This window comes from Ictidomys tridecemlineatus, chromosome 10 (genome assembly GCF_052094955.1).
Source record: "Ictidomys tridecemlineatus isolate mIctTri1 chromosome 10, mIctTri1.hap1, whole genome shotgun sequence".
NCBI classification, from domain to species: domain Eukaryota; kingdom Metazoa; phylum Chordata; class Mammalia; order Rodentia; family Sciuridae; genus Ictidomys; species Ictidomys tridecemlineatus.
Window position 1 is genome coordinate 97,667,336 of NC_135486.1, and position 16,041 is coordinate 97,683,376.

General features: G+C 40.1%; 1 protein-coding gene across 5 annotated transcripts in view; it reads right to left on the minus strand.

Moving 5' to 3' along the window:
* Positions 1–6,709: 6,709 nt before the first annotated feature.
* Prpf18 (pre-mRNA processing factor 18) overlaps positions 6,710–16,041 on the minus strand; it is an 87,247-nt gene continuing 77,915 nt past the window's right edge. For all 5 annotated transcript variants that reach the window (XM_078023516.1, XM_078023515.1, XM_078023517.1 and 2 more), the window contains one exon: positions 6,710–15,569. In XM_078023516.1, coding sequence (XP_077879642.1) covers positions 15,489–15,569 — 81 coding nt within the window. In that variant the 3' untranslated portion in view covers positions 6,710–15,488. The remainder of the gene's footprint in view (positions 15,570–16,041) is intronic.

Here is a 16,041-nt window from a genome sequence, read left to right on the forward strand (position 1 = left end):
AGAGGTGAATTCCCTCTTACTCATTTCCTCCTATAAATTATACAAGGTAGGGCTGGGGATGTGGCTCAAGCGGTAGCACGCTCGCCTGGCATGCATGTGGCCTGGGTTCGATCCTCAGCACCACATACCAACAAAGATGTTGTGTCCGCCGAGAACTAAAAAATAAATACTAAAAAATTCTCTCTCTCTCTCTCTCTCTCTCTCTCTCTCTCTCTCTCTCTCTCTCTCTCTCTCTCTGTCCTCTCTCACTTTCTCTTTAAAAAGAATTATACAAGGTAATGTAGTAAATCATGTGTTCCTTCTACTCCAAATAGGATTTGAGATTAGTGATCACTCTGTCAGGACACTATTTCAATATTTGTATTACTGTTTACCACAAAGAGCTCCCTGTGTGTAATGAGACATGCTTAATCATGATCCAGAAGCGTGGAATGCAGGTGCCTGTGGCCCCAGTCAGTGGGCTCCTTTTTAAACCTTTTTAAAAGTGTGTAATGAACACTGCCATGTGTACTGTCCCCCACCCCCACCCCCAGTGTAGTCCATGGCACAACAAACTTGGATGGGGAGCCTTTGGGGGATCATTTTTAGTCTGTCTCCATGTTGCCCCAGTTTGGAGCAGGATGCAATGGGCCCATCTGGCCCCCAGGGACAAAAAGCCCCAACCTATGGAGAATGGTTACAGGCTGACTTCCTACAGGCATCTCTTCACTAACAGGAAAACAGGGAGTATGAACTCTAGGAACACTCTGAATGGAAAGCTAGACTACCGGTCACTAGTGCAGCTGACCCCTGCCTAAAAGAAAACTATCTATTGAGACTCTGGATCTGTCTGGAAGTGAGTGGAAGAGCGTTTTCTTCTTCCCAAGGTCTTCTAGCTGCCCAAGGAAGAGTCTGACACCTCCTTCCTCAGGAAGTAAACAGTGTATTGCAAGAGTCCACACCCAGAAGGGAATTATGGCTGTCTTTTGATGTAAATGTGTCACAGCTCAGCAAGTAAATCTGGACTCCTTCAGCTCTGACAAGCCACATGGAAGTAGCCGGCACACAGAAAGACAAGACTGCTGCCATTTTCCCACTCCTTCCTACCTTTCCACAAGCCTTGCCATCTCTCCTTTTCTCCCTGTCACTCCCTCTGTCCCCCTTTTTCCTTTGTCACTTTACATAGTGCCAACAAGGTAATTTCAAACAGTTACTATGTGGATTATTAGAGAATACAAATAACTAGAAAGGGTTAAAAATAGCCAGCTCCTGACTTTGGCTTGGAATATCAGCTCAAGAAAGCTCTTGTATAAAATTCTAAGAGGAGTATGAGGAGCCACTGTGGAGGGCTAGCAAGTAGGCTGGTGCCTCTGTCAGAGCCCCTGCTGTGTGCATTCAGTGTAGTCCTGGTCCTCAAGCTTACTGCTCCTGGATGATAGAAATAGGCACCCAGTTATCATGTAAAGGGAAAGGCCACGGTTATCAAACAGGAGAAGGCAGAATGATTCTCAAGATAACAGACAGTGTGCAGACAGGGGCTTTCACAGGTCAGGGAGGGTGGGGACGGGTAGAGGATGACCTCTCTGCCTTGCGCAAAGCCACAATCGCAGCAGTCACCACTTAGTCAAGCAAGAGCTGAAGGGCCTGAACTGTGATGCACCAGAATAAACAATGCAGAGGGCAACTGATGGGACCCAGAGGTTGAAGACTGCACGGAGTTTGGTTTCTAGCAGAAACCCATTTTTCTCTTCCTAAGACTGTATCCCCATAAACTAGTAGATTCCTTTTATTTCTTCATCCACTCATTTTCTCTCCAACCATGCTTTTATTCCCTCCACTCCACCAAACTCACTCATGTTAAGGTCAATTCCTGAAATGCCAAATTCAACAGTAATTATTTGTTGTCATTTTATGTGAACTACCAGCAGCATTAGTTGAAGTTAATGTCCCTTGCTTCATTGAAACTTGGACTCCAGGACACTAGGTTCTCCTCCTAGCACAGTCAGGTCTCCTTTTCAACCCCCTTGAGTTTTTCTTCACTTCCCTGACCTTGGAGTGTCCCAGGGCTCTGTCCTTGGACTCTTCATTATTGACAATTACTCTTTTGTAGCTCACTTCCATCTAGTCTCAAGGTTTTCTATGCCATCTATAAGGTGAGGATACCTCCACTGGATCTCCCTTCTCTCAGTCTTGTACATCTTTCTCCCTACTCAGCATTTCCACATGGATGTCTATCATGCCAACATGTCCGCACTGAACTCCTGACCTTTTCTGCCAAACTCCTCCTCAGCTCAGTGATGGGCAACTCCAACTGATGTGGTTTGGATATGAGGTATCCCTCCAAATAACTCCTGTGTTGATGCACAAATGTTCAAAAGTAAAATGATGGGATTGCAACAGCTATAACCTAATCAGCCCACCCTGCCTTAACTAACTGGATGGTAACTGTAGGCAGGTGGGGGGTGGCTAGAGTAGGTGGGTCACTGGCGGTGTGCCCTGGAAGGTTCATCTTCCCTATAACTCCTTCCCTCTACCCTCTCTCTGCTTCCTGACCACCATGAGGTGAGAAGCTTCCCTCTGCCATGCCCTTCCAATGATGTGCCACCTCATTTTGGGAGTTGGCTGATCATGGAATAAACCTCTGAAACTGTGAGCCAAAATAAACTTTTCCTCCCCTAAGTTTTTCTTGTTGGGTGTTTTGGTCACACTGACAAAATGCTGACTCACACACCAACTTTCAAGTGCTCAAGCCAAAGAGCTTGGAATCAACCATGAGTGCTCTTTCCTCCACACCTTACACTGAAGCAAACAAAAGAGATGTGTGTTCCTTGCCCTTGGGAGACTTATATTACACGGGGGGCAAAAAGAGGGAGAAAATAAAAAGTAGGTATATAAGGAAGTGATAAGAAAGCAGGAACAGTGGGATATTTAGCCTATGAGAGAAGGAGGAACAACTTTTCCTCCAAGTCAGGCAAGAAAAGATGGTGGTGAGTTTGAGGTAGAACTAGCACTTGAGATTGCCTCCATATTCAACCTGGAGTGAGAAAAAGTAGGGGACGCCACATCAAAGTGAGAAGGGAAAGAGGTGGTTGGGTTGGGTCAGGATAGAGCAGAGTCATGAAGCACTGGAAGAGCCATCAGAGAGAGGCCAGTTGACACTGGACACTTGGTTGTGGGGTCCCTCTAGTGGTGCTTACAAGCCAGGGTACAAGAGGAGAGGGACTTTGGAATGATCTCTGCTTGGGTTGTATTGTGAAGTATGTCCGAAAGAAGTGGACATGAGTAGAAAGTGCTAGTAAGACTAAAATGGTAATAAAGGAATGCAGGCCAACTGGAGAGAAAAGAGAATCTAAGAAGGTACTGACAAAGGAAGCAAAAGGAATGAATGGACAAAATGGCTCAAGGAGCCTGAGGAAAAGCAGTAGGGGGGATAAGAGGGAGCAAGGGTAGGACTTCATAACCAGAGAGTAGGTAGAACCTAAGTTTCCCATAATCTTCCAGTTATCCCCAAAGAGGTGGGGCCACATAATTTAGGGAAAAGGGCCACACAGTGTGTTGATGAATGCTAGTGGAAAATCCATCTAAGCCTGAGATGGCTTGGAAGGGAACCTGGATCTTAGGCACCATTTTCGGGAGCTAAAAATCTGATTATATCAGGACACCAAGACCAAACCAATTATTTTAACAGAGATAATCGAATATGAATGTTAACCAGACAGTGAAGAGGTGAGAAGACAAAATGTGGGCACTGGAAATAAAGACAAGAGTAAAAGATTATTCCAATTTAGAAGCTTCAAGAAGGCACCTCAAGGCACTGTGGTCAAACCTCTCAGGAGTGGACACCACTCAGCAGGTGCCTCAGAAGCTTTGCAAGCATCTGCACAGCTGAGATGCAAACCTGAGGAGGGGCACCCCAGCAGGTGCTATGATCTCTTGAGTGACACAATGAAGCTGCACATTGGAAGCCACTGTTCTTTCAGGAATGAACTGTCACTGCTATCTGTGGTGCCATCCTTAGGAATAGGGAGCAAACAGGAAGGAGCAGATTCCTTCTCCTCTCCTCCTGATTCCAGTCTTTTTCACTCCTATTGCAGCCAGCAAAGGAGAGAAGTGGTTTGCAGTCTCCTGATAAAGCAGAGTATGAGAGTGTGTTTGGAGCTGAGACAGTAGCTTCACAATCAGCACATGACCAGATCTGGCCCTCCCTCACAAGACACAACTGGTCAAATGTAAAGTTCCTAATCAAAGGTGAGCAAGAAGGCTCTAGAATTTCACAGAGACCTCTAAAATCTACGCTAATTTTCAATTAAATAAATTGTATAAAGGACAAAAAATACATGTATTTTTGGGCCCATGTTAAGTGTAACTTTAGTTTCTTCCAAGGAACTATTGTAAGAACAAGTCAAAGCATATCAAATTGACTTTCCCAAAATGAGAAATCAGAAACATGCATTTCTTTAAATACCTTTCACATCCCCAACAGATATTCAGAAGACAGTTTATTCCTCTTAGACTAAGAAAATCATTTTCTGTGGGAGACCAACCTTACATGTGACTGAGTCACTCCGGGGCTGGGTGATTGAGGCTTTAGGCAGCAGCCATAAGCTAGACTGCCCCACCCTTCTTGGGTTCAAGTGATGGTATCTTTGTGCATGGGCGTGTCTTCCTACAGCCCCATGGGTGAAGCTATGCTCACCTGGTTCTTTATAATATTACCCCTTGCCCTGTTTGGGATAGAATGTTCCATGGAAACACTCTCTGGGTGTCCTCTTATCTTACCCTTGGGTGCGGCCTACCTAGATGTCAACCTGTTGACAGCAGACATCATGAAGATAGACTCAGGCCTCTGAAACCTGACCCCTTGCCTCATTTGAATGGCTTCTCCTCAATAAAAGGGGAGTGTATGCATTCTCTCTCTCTTTCTGCGGACCCTTAAGGTCAGAGAAGCTGTCACAGCAACTCCAAAGAAAAAGGTATTTCTGCCTCTTGTGTGGTTATTTCCCGCAGCCCAGTCCCCCTGGAGTGACCCCTGAGTGTTTTAGTTACGAACAAAACCCGGCAAAAAGAGATTTGATAGGCAAGCAGGAGAACCACTGAGGTCTAATGGAGATTTGAAAAGTACACAAGAACTAGGTGCTTCTGTCCAAAAACATGAGCGACTAAGAATCTTGATAACAGGCCAGAACTCCTTTTGGCATGTGCTCCATACCTGGTTGTCTTTGAACTGCCTTTATTATGTTTCATTTGTGGCTTTTCTGTAACTAAAATCATGTTGTACCAATATCCACAGAACCAATTCAAGTGAATGCTTAGTTGTATCTGAGGAGGATGAGGCACAGTTGGATTTTTTCCAATTTTAGATAGATATGACCTCAGAACATAACACATTTGACAAAAGTCTCATTGAGTCTGAAGGCTAAGACATTTGAATTTATATGTGTATATAGCTTTAGGGACTGAATTAAACAAATAAAATGGAAACTCATCTGTATTTTATCCAATATTGTTCATGAGGCTCAGAAAGCAATTGTGTGCTAAGAGCCATAGCCAAGTACTATGATGCATGGCATATTTGGTTGGTAGGTGAAGCCAGCAAGCCATTGAGATGATATGATTATGTTAAGATTTGCGTTCTTATGAATATTAGACCCCTGCTGTCCACCTCAGCTTGCTAAGGGACTCCTGGAGAGTTCCCATTGGTTGGGGAAGTGCAGTAGGTGGGAATTCCGGAGGAGGGACTTCCTGTTGGGGTCTGGGAGACCTCCGCCTCGTGTGTCGGTGGGCAGCTTTTTTCCGGGAGCATACGGGGCATTGGAAGCAGTTTCAAAATTAAAGTTTGTTCTTGCTTGAGTGGCTCGTGATTTTGTGCCCAGCCAGACTGCGGCAATTGTGATGGTTCATTTTATGTGTCAATTTGACTAGGACTTGGGGTGTCCAGATATTTGGTTAAACATTATTCTGTGTGTATCCATGAAGGTGAGATTTAGATTTGGATTGGTAGTGTGGATGGGTATCATCTAGTGTGCTGGAGGCCTAAATAACACAAAAAGTGGGGTTATGCTTGAGCTACGATATCAGTCCTCTCCTGCCTTTGGGCTAGAACTTAAGCCATCAGCTCTCTTGGTCTTCAAATCTTTGGATTTAGGAACTTATACCATTGGCTCTCTTGGCCCTTGGTCTTCATATCACTGGATCCAGGCTGGAATTATCTGTCTCTAGAATGCAGATGGCAGATAACTGGACTTCTCAGCCTCCATGATTGCATGAGCCAATTCCTTCTCTCTTTTTCATACATACATATGCATATTCTATGTATATATCTCCTACTGGTTCTGATTTCTGGAGAATCCTAATACAAGTTTTGTACATTGATTCCATGATGCCATCAAAGAAAAAGGCTTTATCTTCAACTCTGCCATTTTTACCACATCTCTCTCAGGATGGCTGCCAAGCACTGCATCAAAACTGCAGGGGAAGAATGGAATGTGTGTGTCTGCTAAGTCTCTTACTCTTTGAATAAACTAAGGTTCTGTTATTAAAGAGAATGAAAATATGGCAACTAGTGATGTCTACACCATACCTATGTGGCATATAATCTGAACACCAAAAGAAAAACAAAAACAGTCAATCTTCAATGAAATAATCATCTTATAAAACTAAAATTTAGCAAACGGTGCCAAAATTCACCTGATTTGAAAATAGGAACTTCACAAAAGCTTTTATACAATCATTAAACATGAAAAAGGTACTCAACTTTATTAATAATCAAGAAAATGCAAAGTAAGTCCTCAATGTGATACCATTATAACCCACCAGAAGGGCTAAGATGGAAATGACAGGTGTATCAAGTGTGGCCAGATGGAAGAATAACAAATTCTCAAATCCTGCTGATGGGAGTGTAAATTGGTGTAAGACCTTTAGAAAATTCTTTAACAATGTCTTCTATAGCTGAATATATTCTACTGTATACCTCAAAAGTTTCATACCTTAGTATATAATCTATAAATACTTATATTTGTAAAAAAAAAAGTGTACAAATGTTCATGCAAAAAAGGAAACAACTCACATGTCCATCAACAGAACAGATAAATTGTGAGCTATCACAATGAGTATGAAAACCACAACTATATACAAAAGGATAAAGATCAAGAAACCCTGAACTGAACCAAAGAAATTAAACAAACAAACAAAAATCAAGTTTATAGTCGGATTCCATTTACAAACAAACTTTTTTTTCATTTTTTCATTGGTGCATTATAGTTATACATAATATTGGGGTTTATTTTGACATAATTATACCAGCATGGAATATAATTTGCTCCCTGTTCCCTTTCCTTCCTCCTGCTCATTCCCTTTATTCCCTTTCCTCTTCTGTACTGGTCTTCTGTTTTTTGTTGCTGTTGTTGTTTGCTTGTTGTTTTTTTTTAAAGTAGTGCATTACAGATATACATGAAAGTGGAGTTCCCTGTGATATATATTCACAATATATTCACATTTATACATAAGATAGTATGGTCATTTTCATTCCACCATTTCTCCCTTTTCTAGTCCTTCTCTCCCCTCAATTCTCTTCCTCTACTCCACTGATCTCTCTTGTGTTTTCATGGAATTCTCCCTCCTTTTTTTTTTTTCTTCTTTATTTTGCTCTAATTCCTGCATAAAAGAGAAAACATTTGACTCTTGACTTTCTGGGTCTGGTTTATTTCACGATGTTCTCCGGTTCCACTCACATACCAGCTAATGTCATAATCTCCTTCATGGCTGAGTAAAACTCTACTGTGTATACATATATTTTCTTTATCTATTCATCCACTAATGTACATTTTGGCTGGTTCCATAACCTAGCTATTGTGAACTGCACTGCTATGAGCAATGATGTGCCTTTATCAGTATAGTATATTGATTTTAGCTCTTCAAGATAAATGCCAAGGAGTGAGATAGCTGAGTTATATGGTGGTTCCAGTCCTAGTTTTTTGAGGACTCTCCATGCTGCTTTCCAGAGTAGTTGCATTAATTTGCAGAGCCGCCAACAATGAATTTCCCCCACACCCTCACCGGCATTTACTATTATTCATATTCACAATAATTGTCATTCTGACTGAAGCAGGATGAAATCTCAATGTAGTTTGGTTTTGCTTTTTTTTTGCTTGCCAGAAATGTTGAATGTTTTTCATGTATTTGTTGGTTGTTTGTATTTCTTCTTTTTAAAGGTGTCTGTTAATAGTTCTTTCGCCCATTTATTAATTTGTTTGAATTTTAGTCAACATGCAAATTTTTAAAACAGGCAAAACTAACTTACCCAGTGAGTGGCTACTAATAGGAATTAGATTTCTTTGTGACAAAAATGTTCTAAACTTAAGACTGTGACTATAGTACTACAACTCTGTGAATATTACCAAAAAGCCACTGAATGCTTTAAGTAGGTAAAAATTATGGCATGTGAATTATATAGCAATAAAGATTTTTAAATTATGATGTTAGAAATCAAGTCCATGGCTGACTGATTAGATAGGGGCAGAAGAGATTTCTGGGGATTTGATAACATCTTTTCTCATTTGGGTACTGGTTACTTTTGAGAGTTTACTTTGGTACTCTTACATGTTATACTTGAATTAAAAATTTATATTAAGAAATGTAATCTAGTGCTACTTAGGTCTTAGGATTATTTTTACTTATTTATTTATTTATTAGACCCTGCGTCTAATAGAAGAAAAAGTAGGCCCCAATCTCCATCATGTGCAATTAGACCCCAACTTCCTTAATAAGACTCTTATAGCACAAGAATTAAAATCAAGAATCAATAAATGGAATGAATTCAAACTAAAAAGTTTCTTCTCAGCAAAAGAAACAATCTGTGAGGTGAATAGAGAGTCTACATCTTGAGAGCAAATTTTTACCCCTTACACATCAGACACAGCACTAATCTCTAGGGTATATAAAGAACTCAAAAAGCTAGACACCAAAAAAATCAACCCAATCAATAAATGGGCCTAGGACCTGAACAGACACTTCTCAGAAGACAATATACAATCAAAAAATATATGAAAAAATGTTCATCATCACTAATAATTAGAGAAATGCAAATCAAAATTACTCTAAGATTTCATCTCACTCCAGTCAGAATGGCAGCTATTATGCATACAAACAACAATAAGTGTTGGTGAGGATGTGGGGGAAAATGTACACTCATACTCTGCTGGTGGGACTGCAAATCGGTGCAGCCAATATGGAAAGCAGTATGGAGATTCCTTGGAAAACTTGGAATGGAACCACATTTGACTAGTTATCCCTCTCCTCAGTCTATACCCAAAAGGACTTAAAAACAGCATACTACAGGGGTACAGCCACATCAATGTTTATAGCAGTACAATTCACAATAGCTAAACTGTGGAACCAACCTAGATGCCCTTCAGTAGATGAATGGATTAAAAAAATGTGGCATATATACACAATGGAATATTATTTAGTAATTAAAGAGAATAAAATCATGGCAGACAGGTAAATGGATGGAGTTGGAGAAGATAATGCTAAGTGAAGTTAGCTAATCCCCAAAAAAACAAATGCCGAATGTTTTCTCTGATATAAGGAGGCTGATTCATAGTGGGGTAGGTAAGGGGAGTGTAGGAGGAATAGACAAACTCTAGATAGGACAGAGGGGTGGGAGAGAAAGGGAGGTGGCATGGGGTTAGAAATGATGGTGGAATGTGATGGACCTCATATCCAAAGTACATGTATGAAGACACGAATTGATGTAAATATGCTTTGTATAGAGATGAAAAATTTGTACTCTAAATGTATAATATGAATTGTAATGCATTCCACTGTCATATATAAATTAAAAAATTAATTTAAAAAAAGAAATGTAATCTAGTGCTAACTAGGTCTCGGGATTATTTTTATCTATCTATCTATCTATCTATCTATCTATCTAGGATCAAGGATTGAGCCGGGGAGGCTTACCCACTGAGCCACATCCCCAGCCGTTTTTATGTTTTATTTTGAAACAGTTTAACTAAATTGCTGAGGCTGGCTTTGAACTTGAGATTCTCAAGCCTCCTGAGCCACTGGGATTCCAGTGTCATCATGCCCAGCTTGGGAAATAATTTTTAAAGGGATGAACAAACCACTTTCCTCTCAAAAGGCATAATGCTAGATTCTTTGTATCTATCTCCACCTCAGTCCTCTTACACTTTAACTGGCCTCCACTTTATTTATATTTTGTTTAATCCTGCTTTACCCAACAGCTCAACTATGCTGTCTATCCCCCACAGATGGCTTATTAGCTGCCTTTGTTATTCTATGGACAAGTCTTCTCAATTTAGACTTAAGAATTACTGCTTCAGAAGTTCTTAGTATTTGGAGTACTCAAGGTTTTATCATCTGCTAAATTTCACACTAGCCTTAAGAGCCAAGTGTTATTTCTATACTAAAGAATCCCTTTTATTTTTACCTGTATTCATCTAACAAGTAATTTCCTTCCTTAACTTTGCTGATACTTCCTCTTAATCAGTGTTGTTTTTTTTTTAAGAGAGACAGAGAGAGAGAGAGAGAATTTTAATATATATTTTTTAGTTTTCGGTGGACACAACATCTTTGTTTTGTATGTGGTGCTGAGGATCGAACCCGGGCCCCACGCATGCCAGGCGAGCGCACTACCGCTTGAGCCACATCCCCAGCCCTAATCAGTGGTTTTTTAACTACTGGTCATGATGCATTAAAAGGTCGTAAACTGATTTAGAGGTTTACAAACATCTAATAGAAAAGTACAAGAATAAAAAAGTACAAGAATGCCTTACACATGGTGGAAAGTGCTTTTGTTTCAGTTATGTATGTACGTGTATATGGGATACTACGCCTCCATCACTATTGACTGCTGTGAATTATGGTCAAAAAAATCTCAAGAGCTACAACTCTAACTCCCCTGTGTCACAGGAGAACAGAAAGTTCAATCCAGGCTCAGACTGCAACATTCATGGCTCATAATGTTTCCTAAGTCTTAAAGGAAGCATAGTTTGAGGGCAAAGGGGATTTGATTTTGGCAGGCTGAAAAACTGGAGTTCAGAAAGGACAGGAGGGCAGATTGTGGGAATGACTCGACAATGACACAAGACGCTTGGTGAGTGAATCTGAGCTCAGCAGAAGACTCAAAAAACTTCTGAGCTACTGTCCTGGTGAAGTTATATGTTAAGGTCAAATGCTGTGAGAAAACATTGACAAGTCTGACAATTAATTCAAAGTTAGTACTTAAGGATAGGCAAGAAACTAAACAAAAGGAAGTGGCCTAGTTATACACAGTTACCATATCAGCAATGCAAAGATTAATTTAAGCATGCTGTATAAGCTACTCTGGTTTATAATGGGGAAAAAAAATAAATAGTAAATGATTTCATAATAAATGACTTTGGCTGATGTAAAAAACATTTTTTTTAAATGGGCATGGTTCCAAAACCTTGAATGGAGCCAGCTCATACCACAGCTGCTGCTGCCAGACACAGTGCATCCCCTAGTTATTCCACATCACCAGAACTTATTTTTAAATTTCAAAAGATTTTAAGGTTACTGTTAACCATTAAAGTACTAGCATGTGGTTATAATTCAGCCAATGGAACTGCAGTCTGTGATGAAAACCAGTTGCCATTACAGTGTTCCCATAGCGACTCCCTGGGGACCAGTGTTGGCTCTGGCTCACTGGACAGCTGGAAACTCTTATATCAATATGCTGTGAGAAAGTGCTTTTCGGCTCAAGACTCCCAATATGATACCATACCAGAAATTTCTATGGGATAAAGTTGTGCTTTCTGGACTTCATGGGAGTATACTGGGGCAGGGAGGAGGCATATCTCCAGTTGTGCTCCTGGAGATATTCAGACAAAAGAAACTTAAAACTCAACTCCTTCATTCAAACAGCCCCACTTAGCACTACTACTCTTCTTGGTAAGGAGCACTAACGGGAGTACTGTGTGGCCGGAAAAGAGCCAGTGACATGAATCTCCAAATTCAAAACTTCCAAAGACCCTGAAACACTTTTTTAATCTTTTCCAAGCCGTTTCCTTTGTCTCCAAAACAAAAAAGACAATTGCATTTCTAAGTTACTTACTGAGATCAAAACCCAGAGTGCTTAAGGTACTGGAGTATATCAGGAAATCAACAGAAGGATGAGCTTAACAACAAGGAGTCATACTACTATCAATCCTATTTCCCAGTCCTCCAGGTTCTCCCTGAGCATTCAGGGCCCACAACAAGAAATTCTGTTATTAGTGACAACTGCTTGCTTCACTCTGGTCTCTCAGGGCCTTTCCTTCCTTCCTACAAGATCCGGACTATCCTGAGTCTCTCCCTCTGTGTCAATTCTTTGGCCTCAGCTTTACTTTCCTAATTTCCCCCCAAGACTGAAATTATATCTATGACTTCCAGATTTCTGAAGTCTCTCTGTTCCAGTGCTAAAAAATACTGTTGTCTTCAGTGACAATGACACTCCTAAGGAAACTCAATACAGATGGTCCCTGACTTATAATGGTTTGACTTAACAGTTTTTCAATTTTACCAGTGTGTAAAAGCAAAAAGCATTCAGTAGAAACCATAATTTGAATCTGAATTTGGATCTTTTTCCAGGCCAACCATTTGCAGTAGTGTGGGAGGCCAACCTTATGGGTGACTGAGTTATACTCCCCAGCTGGGTGCTGAGGCGCTCAGTCACAGAAATGGGTGTGTCTTGCTACAGCCCCATGGGTGAAGCTATGCTCACCTGTTCCTTTGTAATATAACCCCTTGCCCTGTTTAGGATAGAATCTTCCATGGAAGTGCCTTGTGTGTGTCCCCTCCTCTTACTGTGCCCTTGGGTGTGGCCTACCCAGGTGTCAGTCAACCTGCTGACAGGGGCCATCATGAAGATAGACTCAGCCCCTGAAACCTGACCCCTTGCCTCATTTGAATAGCTTCTCCTCAATAAAAGGGGTCAGCACGTATTCTCGCTCTCTCTCTTTCTGCGGACCCTTAAGGTCAGAGGAGCTGCCACAGCAACCCCAAAGAAAAAGGTATTTGTCTCTTGTGTGGTTATTTCATGCAGCCCAGTTAGCCCAGTTTAACTAGAGTGACCCCTGAGCCTTTTAGTCGCGAGAACAGAAACCCGGCACAGTAGGATCTTCTCTCTTGTTGCTGGGCAGTGACAGTACCCAGAAACATCCTCCAACATATTCAAAATGGTTAAGTCACAGCCTGTAGAATATGTTACCTTTTTTCCCCAAACTACCCACACTGATCAGTTTTAGGAAGTATAGGTGTCACATTAGTTTCTTTTTAATTAACTATCAGAAAAAGAACAACAACAATAAATTAAGTGACTGCCAAGCTATTGCATAACTGTGAATGAAGAAAAAATAATTTAAGCAGTATTCATCAACAATATTTTTAAGTCCTTATACAAAAAGTTGAAACCTTCTCATAGAAGTCTGTTTCTCACTTGTGCTATTAAGTTCCCATAAGCTCTACCTAATTTAATAATAAGAAAAGGCTTCCAAAGTAAGAGGCAGGGGGATGGGGTAAACAGCCCTGACTTAGGACAGCAGACTTAACCATCACCAGGCAAGTAACCAGCAGAAACAATCCTGTCTAGGCACAGCCATGGACCACAATGGGCCAAAAACAACTTTTGATCTTTCTCAAGAGCAGGCCAGAATAAATGATATGAATCTAACATCAACCCGGTGGCCTCTAGGTTTCATCCTCTGACTTTAAATTCAGAACTGGCTGAAAATCAGTCATGGAGCCCAGACACAGGAAAAAACTTAATCAATGGCTCCATTATTACTGCTGCTATTGTTAACACCATCATTATTACTATGACATGAGTACACACAGCAACTAACCAAAGAGTTTGTGAAGGTACGTAAGCTGCCCTCTAATAACAACATAATAACAATAATAATGACACAACAGCTAATATTTACTGAGCTCTTATTATTTGCCAGGCAGTATTCTAAGCATTTTATTTTACTTTAAGACAATAATAATGAAAATGAAGTATGTATTATTATTACCATCACTGTAAGATAAGGAAGCTGAGGCTTAGCAAGATTAAGTCACTTAGGGCTGGGGATGTGGCTCAAGCAGTAGCGTACTTGTCTGATGTGCGTGCAACCTGGGTTCGATCCTCAGCACCACATACGAAGAAAGATGTTGTGTCCGCCAAAAAACTAAAAAAATAAATAAAATTCTCTCTCTCTCTTTAAAAAAAAAAAAAAGATTAAGTCACTTAACCAAAGTCATATTATTAGTAGGCAGAGCTGAGATTCTGGGAAGCTCTGACTTTGGGGACTCCCATTCTTACACTATCCAGTATCCATTTCACCTGTTACGTAACGTTCTATTTACTCACATTATTTCATTAACTTGGTACTCTAAACTCTAAAGCAGATGATCAGTTGCAATGATGAAAGTATAATACTGTGCAAGACCTAGAACAAGTCCTCACTTTGTAGAAGACCAGAGCTAAGGCAGTGAGTTCAGTTTTGGCACTTTCTTCCTGTTTGGTTGGGCACAGCTGGGAACACAGTCCAACTCTTGGCTGGCTTCGTTATCTGTTTTCCCTCACCCTGAACCTTGGCTCGCGGGCATTGCCTTCTTACATTTATGTTAGTAAGATATATTATCACTGTTTTTTAACTCATACTTCCTATTAATTCTAGCTGCACTGAGAAATGACAAAAGTATACTCCTTAGAAAATAAAAGCAAGCTTTGAAACACAAGAAAAATAACACTTTAGTTAACAGTAAGAACATTTACATTCATATTCTATTGCAAGATGACAAAAGTTCAGAAACCTTTAACAGTCCATTGAATGGTCTAATATTTTTAATGAAATATATAAAATATTTTCTATAACACACATAAAAGATAATGTGCAAATTATCATATTATACAGAAAAATTAAGTCCATCCTCAATTTTTTTTTTAAATTATCTAACTACAATTTTCAGGTCTAGTAGGAAAAGGTCATTTTTAAACCCCTTATGTAACTGCTGCCTATGCATTTAAATGATGGGGAAAACTTTATAGAATTCAATTTTTCAACTTTTTTTGGGGGGGGGGGGTGCTGGGAATTTAACCCAGCAGCACTTAAATACAGAGCCACATCGCCAGCCCTTTTTATTTTTTATTTTGAGACAGGGTCTCATTAAGTTGCTTAGGGCCTCATTAAGTTGCTGAGGCTACCTTTGAACTTGCAATCCTCCTGCCTCAGCCTCCCACAGCAGTGGGATTACTGGAGTGCACACCATGCCCAGCTAATTTTTCAACTTTTTAAAATAAAAATAAGACAGAAAAATCAGTTTACAGTCAGACATGATATAAAAGCCAACACAGTTTTTAAAACTGATCACAAATTGTATCAGGTAAACTCAGAGACCAGAAACTCCAGTTTTCTTCTTCCTTCAATCTTGCTGGTAATGCGAGGAGTCCATACCCTGCTTCCTTAAGTTTCTCACTGTTATTTACACATCGAACATAGGTCTCACAGTGCATTGTACTCCACACATTTTGATGGATCTGTAGGAAAGTGTTTCTGGCAAATAGTCATTAACCTCTTCAATCCCTAAGAACACAAAGGAAATAAATGTTGGTTATGATATTGTGGAACCAGTCCTAATTGCTGTCCTCTGGTCTCACTTTAGTTATGTCCCCACTAGAATGCAGCAGTCCCCAGCAACTCCACTTTGAAGTATAACTAATATTTATCTTGCATACTCAGAGATATGTGCAAGATTGTTCATCACAGCACATCATCTTGACAAGAAGCCAAATTTCCTTTCAAATAAGAATATATGAATAAGTTTTAATATACTCACAAATGGAATATTTTACAGCAGTAAAATGAATTAACTCTAGCTACATGTAACAAGTCAGACTTTCTCAACCAGGTTCCAAAAGAAAATAAAGTTGCAATCAATCATCCAGTCTAAAGTAATCTTGAAGGTAATGAGATAACTTCTCTCCAACACATCTAACATTTAGTGTACTACTTATAGAACATCCTTGGAAAATTAAGAATGTAGCCACTCAAATAA